At 35.1% G+C, this 9,195-nt stretch overlaps 2 protein-coding genes across 2 annotated transcripts; one reads left to right on the forward strand and one right to left on the reverse strand.

The window, feature by feature from the left end:
• Positions 1–448: 448 nt before the first annotated feature.
• On the reverse strand, positions 449–3,857 carry RabX5 (RAS oncogene family member RabX5). Its single transcript, XM_089634439.1, has 6 exons — positions 3,491–3,857; positions 2,786–2,887; positions 2,654–2,718; positions 2,313–2,443; positions 1,139–1,340; positions 449–810 (listed from the first exon to the last, which is right to left on the reverse strand). The coding sequence occupies exons 1-6, from the start codon at positions 3,718–3,720 to the stop codon at positions 743–745; spliced, it is 798 nt and encodes a 265-aa protein (XP_089490565.1). The 5' UTR covers positions 3,721–3,857; the 3' UTR covers positions 449–742.
• A 242-nt stretch (positions 3,858–4,099) lies between these two features.
• Positions 4,100–8,445, forward strand: RpL23A (ribosomal protein L23A). The gene is made up of 5 exons (XM_089634880.1): positions 4,100–4,242; positions 4,607–5,235; positions 6,616–6,743; positions 7,866–8,042; positions 8,267–8,445. Exons 1-5 carry the CDS (start codon positions 4,212–4,214, stop codon positions 8,349–8,351), a joined length of 1,050 nt encoding a protein of 349 aa, XP_089491006.1. The 5' UTR covers positions 4,100–4,211; the 3' UTR covers positions 8,352–8,445.
• The last annotated feature ends 750 nt before the right edge of the window (positions 8,446–9,195 follow it).

Below are 9,195 nucleotides of genomic sequence, written 5' to 3' on the forward strand. Positions count from 1 at the left end.
ATTGAAGGGTTGCTTGAAAGGTCTTTAGTCGAGTTTGGTGATCTGAATAGCAAGGTACTTCCCCACCATCCTCTTCCCTATCTCTTCCCCCCACTACCTTCAGCCTCACAACATACCCCAATTAGGGATGCCATAGACTCACTGGCTCCAGGCAGTTAAGAGCAGTTGGAACTGTTAATATTATGGTACTGTAACGGTAGTTTTACAAAACTCCCTCACCAAACTTACTTCCACACTCCGGGAAACGGCTGATATACTGTTCATGAAATAACAACCTCAAGAAAAAATTTATTTAATTCATGCCTGAAGGAAAGAGAAGGTTATTGAATGAATTTTTTTTTTCATAAAGTAATTATATTATTGGTTATATACTAGAAATCAATGGAAAAAATTTTTTTTCTTTAAGATACAAATATTTTTTATTCATTAGTATATGCAAAATGCTTTAGTTACGTTAGATTCGAGAAAAATGTTACATTAGTGAATAAAAAATGAAAGCACTAAATTTGAAATATCTGTTCATAGAAATGACTTATTTATTCCTTGCAAAGGAAGAATGTACATTGACACTGATGATTAACAGTAAGTTTATTTTACTTAAATATGAATATATTACTTATTAAAATGAATTACTATAATAATTTAAGATCTTAAAAATTAAAAATTATTATCTGAATTATTTTTCAGTAGGTAAATTATCTAGAATTCTGTATAAATATCAAAGAGAAAAATAATGACAAAATCACTTTAAGCACACAGAACACGTCTTGATCTGTTTTCCATCAATTTTATTGAGACTCTTTCCTAGTGCTGAAAAAAAAAAATTTGAGTATTTTGTGAGAAGAAAACTATTGTTTTTAGATACATACCTTTATCATAATAATTTGCTCAATAATTTTCACAGTAATTTGATCATGAGAATCATAATAATTTTCATAAATACTTTTAAAATATCCGCCATTTGGATGACAATGTTGCCAGTATTATAAAAGTCAAGGTTGATAAGTTAGTAAAATTGTAAGTAAGCACTAAGTACTGACCTATTGATGATTTTTTTTTAATTTCACTCTAGAAAGCAGTGTAAAATAGTGAAAATATAATTTATGTTAATAAATGCACAGGAGACATTTTTACTTACTCATAGGATTTCCAATGTTGATATCTGTGTTCCCCAAATCATAATCTCTCTGTATAGCTTTATCAAAACTTAAAGCAGCAATACGATTGAAGAGATTATTGACACAGTCCCCTGTCTTGGACGATACAGCCCAGTACTCGGCATTCAATTCATTTGCCATTTTCATGGCTTCTGCTTCAATTGCAATGTAACTACTGGAAGGCTAAAATATAAATATTATTTTAAAATTTCGCATTTCTTCGATTGTGGGGACCGAATTTTTTTATGTGTACTGAAATCTTCCTACCCTAAGAATATATAAAATATCTCAAACAAAAATGTTCACAGACAAGTCATGCACCTAATCAGCTGTCTAAACACAGAATAATTTTTAAAAAATCTCTCTAGATATATACAAATCTATAATACAGAATAATAAAAATAGTGTCATCTTGCAAGATTATCGTTGAATTAATTTGAAGATACCCAATTCCCGCCCGAAACTAGCAAACTGTCCAATTCTCGCGAGGGGATTTTAAAGTCTAATCCCTATCAGATTCACATACAAGAGGGCAAGCGCGGAAGGGTGGAATTCCTAGGGAACCAATCCAAATGCACTAAATACGAATTTCAAGCGAAAAAGTACTATGACGTCCCCTGACTGCGCATGGCCAGTTGCCCAATGCTCAGCGGCTTCAGTGCCGTAGTGTGTTATGTATTATTGTGTATGTATGCATCTATGCTTGTAAACTACAAGGAAGGTGCAGAGCGGACATTAGTTTTTCCATAGGAGCTTTATTTTCAAGCAATTTCAACTATTTTTTCTTTTTTTTTTTAAAGAAATGCAAACATTCCGGGGTTACGAATAACCTGAAAAAATCTCCTGCTATTGATTGAGGACTTAGCCAGCCGAGGAATTGAACACACTACGCCCGGGTGGGACCCAAACGCGATGTCAACTCAGCCACCGAAGGGTCATTAGTAGGTTTCGGGAATATCTGGTGGGGACGAACCCCATCGTCTCCCTATGAAGAACCACCACTGTTTGAGTGCATCCATTGATGATTATAAGAAACCACATGTCAAAGAGGATTGATTATGAAAACATCTCCCTTGATGACAAACACATTTTAAAGCGCCCCAATATTTTAATAACATAAATTAATAACCCCAATATTTTATATAATATACTCACAATTTTATCTCGTTTAGTACCAACAAGAAACAAAAGCGGAGTTACAATATTTGCCTTCATTGCTTCAAAAAGCCAAGCCTTGGTGTGTTTTAGTGAAGCAGGGTCGCAAAGTGAAAACACCAACACAATCGCTAAAGAGAACAAAATAAAAATATATTGTTTATAGTGACAAATTCAGTTAAGTACAATATATTATATGTTTTTCTTTATTGTAGAAAAACGTTTCAAAATCTCTAGAAAAGTGTGTTAAAAAAATGGTTGTAATTAAATCAAAGGAGATAGTATGTAATAATGATTTTGTAGATTCTAGGAGAAGAAAGAAGTTTATAAAATATACTTACCACTTGCACCTCTGTAATATGATTGTGCAATACATTTAAATCTCTCTTGTCCTGCAGTATCCCAACTGAAAACATATTATATTATTTTGTGTCTTTTTGTATAGTAAATTATTTACTGTAAAATATACAAACATTTGTAAATTGAAAGGTACATCAAGTATGTCAAACCGCTCCACTTCAAAATCTACTCCTATGGTTGCCTTGTAGTGAGTTTCAAAGACTCGGTGACAAAATCTGAAAATAAAAAGTTTCATGTTACTTACCCAAATAAAATTATTTTAAATGTTTTTAAGTTACGATTAGAAATATAACTAAATTGTCAAATATATTTTTTGAATAATAAGGATCGCATGAATAGCATTGGCCAGCACAATTTATTTATTTTATTTTATTTATTTAGTACAGGTGATGATACAATGACACATGTAGATAAAAAATACTTTGACTGCCCAACTAGGAGGAATTCCCGTTTTAGGACAGTCAAAATTGAGTTAGTATTCATGCACGCATACATATTTTGTAAGAACAAAAACAAAAAAGGAAAAAAAAGAAAAGTAATATAATATATACATAACTAAAAAAATATATATTTATAACTAAAAAATAATGATACATTAAAAAGAAAAATATTATTATAAAAGATTAAAAGCAAAAAGTTATAAAGTTAACTGATTATATTATAAGCGTTACCTTTCTAGATAAACAGAATTGAATAGAGTTAAATGGATATTTATTTCGTCAGACTAATTTAATGAATTTTATTACGTATAACTATTTTATAAGTCTTTTCAAACATTATACTAATCATAATCATTTATAAACAAATAAAAGCATTACCTGTTTACCAAAGATGTCTTTCCAACTGCTACATCACCAACAAATATGGCTTTAGATATATTCAGACCAGCTGTTACACTACATTTTGAGCATTCTCTCGCTATTCTCGAAAAGTTTATCTGTTTATTAGGTGTTGCACCCGAAATGAAAGGACGAGGTAAAGAATGAATTTTCCGTTCGTTGTAGTCTTGTCTCACCATTTTGTAAACAGCCGAACGTGTCGCCAGCATTATTTAAGTAAAACAAACACCAACTCATTAATAATTATTATTCATAACTAGGTTTAATTATAAAACGATTATTTGCTCTTATCGCCAAAGTTATATGTCAACGACTTATCTTGACAAACAAACATTTTTTGCAGGCATTTGTTTGTACAAAGAAACTGATGATGAATATCATATTGAAACTGTTTTATGAGAAACTTGAGAAATTTTACAATATTACTCAAAGTAATTTTGTATTAGAAAACCTTTATTGGATTGTAAAAATACACGTTTATCAAAACAAACATCTACAAAGTTAGTTTGGAAACTTTGTAATTATAAATTAAAATTTTCAAACATTCGTTGTCATTGGAAACGGAAGTGAACACAAACGTGAACTTGGTTGCAATAGCTAATGAGCAGAGTTTACCAGTTTTGCCGCCAGAGAGCGCCGATAGCGCCTTCCTTTCTCTGCCGTGTCGTTTCATGATCGGCCACCATCTTTTCATTTAAATATGCCACCGAAGAAGCCCGCGGATAAGCCAGGTATTTTACAATATTCAATTGTTCCGCGCATTGCATGTTATGTATATGTTATATTCGCATCCTCGAAGTCGTCTTAAATTCGGTGTAAATTGAAAAATTCAACATAGTGTGACGTTTTGTGTGATCGTGTCGAATATAAACTCCAAGCCGCCACGCGGTGTTCGCACATGGTGAATTGTCATTTTCCAGATGTTTAACCAACATTAGTGTAAAGATTCATAGCGGATGTGTCGGATTACTCGATGTTTAATAAAAACGTGTTGGGTTTTTCGCTAAAATTAAACGTTTTGTTCTTGTGTTTTTATAACCTCAAAACTCTGACAAGTGGAAACTTCGCATACTAATAATATTGTTTGTTTTTCAGCTGCTGGCTCAAAGGCCCCTGAGGCCAAAAAGCCTAAGCCAGAGGCAAAAACCGAAGCCCCAAAGGCAGAATCTGCGCCCAAAGCGGCCGCAGCTAAGCCAGCGGCTGCCAAACCAGCCGCTGCTAAACCTGCCTCAGCACCTGCTGCTGCCAAGCCTGCCGCTGCCAAGCCGGCTGCTGCTAAACCTGCGGCTGCACCTAAATCTGCAGCTGCCAAGCCTGCTGCGGCTAAGCCCGCTGCTGCCAAATCTGCTGCCGCTAAACCCGCGGCTGCTGACAAGCCTAAGGCTGCTGATAAGCCCAAGTCCGGAGATAAGCCCAAGGCTGCAGACAAGGCCAAGAGCGCACCCAAGGCAGCCGACAAGAAGGCGGCTGACAAGCCTAAAGCTGCCGCTGCCAAGCCCAAGTCCGCCGACAAGGCAAAGAGTGCTGACAAGGCAAAGCCCGCCGCGGCTGCTGCCAAGAAGCCCGCTTCTGCCAAGGCCCCGGTGAAGGCTTCCAAGCTCGATGGCGCTAAGGCCAAGATCGCTGCCAAGGCTAAGGCTAAGATTGCTGCTGCCAAGGGAGTCAAAGTTTCCAAGTCTGGAGTGAAGCTTGCTATCGTCAAGGCCAAGAAAGCCCAAATTAAGGCAAGTGTAGTTCAGTTTTACTCTTTAATTTAAAGTGTTTTTTATGTTTTGAATTTTTGTGAAATTTTCATAAAGCAAAATAACTGACACGCCATGTCATCTCTTACACTTTTCTGTTATTACGTCTATTGACAAGACCTCCGCCGAGTGTTTGATTCACTTGATGATACCATGTCTTCCTAGGACATTGCCGACTTCTTCCATTCGTGTGTTCTCCTGACTTTAGATTTTGTCTGCTGTTTTGAAGAATTTAATTGATATCATAATAATATCTATATTTTTAATTTTGAAAATTATTGTGAAAAAATATACCTTTTTGCAATGCTTTATGATTAATTTTTTTGCACAAGGATACAGAACTGAACTCAATTCGTACAATTTTCAGAAAAGTTGCCGATCATGCTGGGACTGTGATTATTATTAATTCAAGGAACCTTCATTTTTACCACAGAAGATTGCGCTATTACAAATTACGATAAGAGAATGTTACCGTTCAATATTCGGTTCTTATTAACTTCCTGTCTACCACTGTAGGTCTGCAGAACATCTTATACATGGATTACACATCAACATACTTATCTGTCTGTTCAGTACATAAAGCCGCGTATTCGTCAGCGAGCTGAAACCGTTGTAGACACAGCAACCAAACTCTAGTGTACCCGAGGACTGTTGTACAGACGTTGGTTCGCTGTGAATCTCTCGCTAGCCTTGTATACAATTTTTGGTTTCAGTGACATCTTACGGTTACAGTTTGCTGATGAGTAAAGACTTAAGATGTTATAAAATATTTTGTTTGGTTTCTTTTGGTCACTTGCACAAATAAATAGATATGAAAATTGGATAGTTTATATGAGCTTAAAAAGTTGCGTAAGGTGCTGGCTGCCTTATTTCTATTGAGAATAACGATTATTCAATATTACACATAATTGTGACTCAGTAGTAGGTATGAAATTAATTATTTATGTATAAAATTACTATAGTATTATATTTATTGTGATATTTGGGACTATTTAATAACAAGATATCAGAATTGGTTTTTTATCATGTTTATGAAGAAATAAAAATGATGTAAAAATAATAGTATATATATTTTTTCTTAAAAATAAAACATTATTTATTTATTTTTTATTACAAACCACATTTAGACGATATTATAGTCAAAAGTGTTGATTAGAATAATTTGGTTTTAGAATGCAAACTGAGGCTTTAGTAAATCTGTTAGTCTGAACTTTTTTTTTTTTATATGATGATACTAGAAATGGGAATCTCTTTGAATCATAATGAAAAGAGCCATATTTCTTCTGATTGCTTTCCACCCTTTCTTCTGCTATGATAATATTAGAATGCGTTCGACTAACAAGTGTGGTTTGTCACCTGCAGATCACCAAGGGAGAACATGGCACCAGACTGAGGAAGATCCGCACCTCCGTGCATTTCCGTCGCCCCAAGACCTTCAGGCCACCCCGTAACCCTAAATACCAGAGGAATTCTGTGGCCAAGAGGACACGGTAAGGACGTGTTCATACTTAACTTACTAAACTTAACCCTTATACTTTCTGCTCTGCCGAATGTCAAGTATATTCTAAGCTGCCCTTTTCTTAGATCTGCCTGACATTTAATGTAAATACCATCTATTCTCGGTTAACTGACACTTCTCATGTCGTATGCCGCATACCGACATGTGCATCTCCTGGTTTCAGTAGTTTTTATTTGTATCTGTTTCCTTCCCTGTATTCGATTTATTGGATTTTACAAAAAACACTTCATACTCCTTCTCATTCATAGAAGACATTGTCACCTGCTTCTATTCCTTCAGTTGGCAATGATAGTGTTAAAACAAAATGGAAATAATTTATTGTTTTTTTTTCATCCTCTCCTTTCCTTCCTTTTTAATTTTAGTTTTGTGACTCACTATGATGAATTTTATATTGGGAATCTCTTTGAAACATGGTGAAAAGATGAACAATATCTGAGTATTGTCACACATTCTTATAAACTAATTTAAATTTAACTAACTTATTTTCTAATTTTTACCTTTGGTTTAATATCTCAGGAGATCAAATTTTAGGGCACAATAATATCTATGACAATTAAAACAAACATTGGAAAGTTTTTAGAATAAATTACTTGCGGGTTAGATTCACAGTGGCAATTTTATTTGCACTCGTGAAAAAAGTCAGCTTAAGTTTACTATTTTTCAGCACCGCTTCCGTAGTCTAAGGGTAAGGCTCTCGACTACGGATCCGGAGATTGCAGGTTTGACTCCTGGCGTTTGCAAATAAATTAATATTTAACAATTAATTCATTAAAAATAATATACCTAGGTAGTATATTTGCAGCACGTTCCAGAGTGGTAGATACTCTCAGTATCGCCCTGGTTAAAGATCACCATTCACAATTGAAATGTTGCTTGAAATTACTTTAGCCGTGTTTGGTAACCAGATCTGAAAAACCGAGTACTCCACTTCCCATTGCCTTGCCCTCCCTATACCTCCAGCCTCACATCATACTCCAAATGGGGAAGCCATAGTCTGACTGGCTCCAAACGGTTGACGTAGTTGTACGGTATTCACATGAAAACACTGGATACTTCTGTGTATTTATGTTTTCTACAACATTGTCTATTGCAGTATGGATGCCTACAACATCATCAAGTACCCCCTGACGACTGAGGCCGCTATGAAGAAGATTGAGGACAACAACACCCTTGTGTTCATCGTGCACACCCGCTCCAACAAGCACCACATCCGGCAGGCAGTGAAGAAACTTTACGACATCAATGTCGCTAAGGTTAACACCCTCATCAGGTAAAAACTGATATCACTTCTTGTTTTATGATTGTGTTTCAATCATTTGGTCTTCTCATGATCAAACCAAACATGCAATATAATGATGACAACCTTATGGGAATCTCTTTGACAAATGGTGAAAAGAAAATCATAATTAATTCTGAATTACTCTCAAAGAGTAATACCGAATCTTTTCATGTACATGTTCCATTTCTAATCTGCCTTGTGTTATGTTGTTTCAGACCTGATGGCAAGAAGAAGGCCTACGTGAGGTTAGCAAGGGACTATGACGCGCTGGACGTTGCAAACAAAATCGGCATTATATAAATAATTGATGGACTCATGTCTGTTTTTATTATATATTTGTACATTATAAGAATAAATCTGTTCAGAGTATGTAATGTACTCTTTTCTGAATGAATATCTAGTTTTTATTGAATTTTTTTACCAAATTTTATTTAACTAAGTCTGCTCCCCCCCCCCTCACTGGTTAGTAAGGGTCAAAATGAGATTGCAGTAAGAATAAGTGAAACAGAGATAGTCCCGTTCCTCTATTATTATTTAATAATATACAGTTGAACTTGGTTATAACAATCACGGCTATAGTGAGTAACTACAAAACAATATTTTAGTTCAGGCTTACCAATATAATCGTTGACTGTTATAACGCGGTCGATTCATTGGTATACCGTGCAAATAATTTTGTCAAAACAATATATGAATGGTTCGTTTGGTCTGAAAAAAAAAACGAACAATTGCGAATTATTCTCGTAAGCAGTAACAAAGTGGTGGCATAGCGTGAGCGTTAGCTTCCCGGCGCACAATAGTGGCTGGTGGGAATTTCCTATCCTGTTTGGGATGGATTCATATTTTATGGCACTACCTAAGTAAGATTATCGGCTATGTGAAACATTTCTATCCATCAAGCACTATACCTGCGATAAAGCGAAATTGGAGCTATGTAAATTTGTTCCCTTTTTATATATTTTGTATTACAACTCGTCGCCTTTTGTTTTAAAACCAATAAATATGTTTAAAAATGTACCTACATCCCTGCATGAGGTTAATTTATTCCAGTGATGCACAACTTTTGCAGCAGAGGGGCCACTTTGCCTATGTTTCAAGCACGCTGCAATCTGTAAGTGGATTTCGTTGAGGGTTTAATTTTTGT

The sequence above is a fragment of the Hesperophylax consimilis genome, chromosome 8 (genome assembly GCF_061612785.1).
Source record: "Hesperophylax consimilis isolate HC1 chromosome 8, BYU_Hcon_1.0, whole genome shotgun sequence".
In the NCBI taxonomy this organism is placed as follows: Eukaryota; Metazoa; Arthropoda; class Insecta; order Trichoptera; family Limnephilidae; genus Hesperophylax; species Hesperophylax consimilis.

What these genes read in the sequence shown, in the direction of transcription:
- RabX5 (XM_089634439.1), bottom strand. Translation starts at nt 3,720, where the DNA reads ATGCTGGCGACACGTTCGGCTGTTTACAAAATGGTGAGACAAGACTAC. An exon ending in ATATTACAGAGGTGCAAGTG is followed by an intron (nt 2,444 to 2,653) that starts GTAAGTATATTT and finishes TGTTCTCTTTAG; the next exon opens with CGATTGTGTTGGTGTTTTCA. An exon ending in GTACTAAACGAGATAAAATT is followed by an intron (nt 1,341 to 2,312) that starts GTGAGTATATTA and finishes TTTATATTTTAG; the next exon opens with CCTTCCAGTAGTTACATTGC.
- RpL23A (XM_089634880.1), top strand. Translation starts at nt 4,212, where the DNA reads ATGCCACCGAAGAAGCCCGCGGATAAGCCAG. An exon ending in CCAAGAAAGCCCAAATTAAG is followed by an intron (nt 5,236 to 6,615) that starts GCAAGTGTAGTT and finishes TGTCACCTGCAG; the next exon opens with ATCACCAAGGGAGAACATGG. An exon ending in TCTGTGGCCAAGAGGACACG is followed by an intron (nt 6,744 to 7,865) that starts GTAAGGACGTGT and finishes TGTCTATTGCAG; the next exon opens with TATGGATGCCTACAACATCA.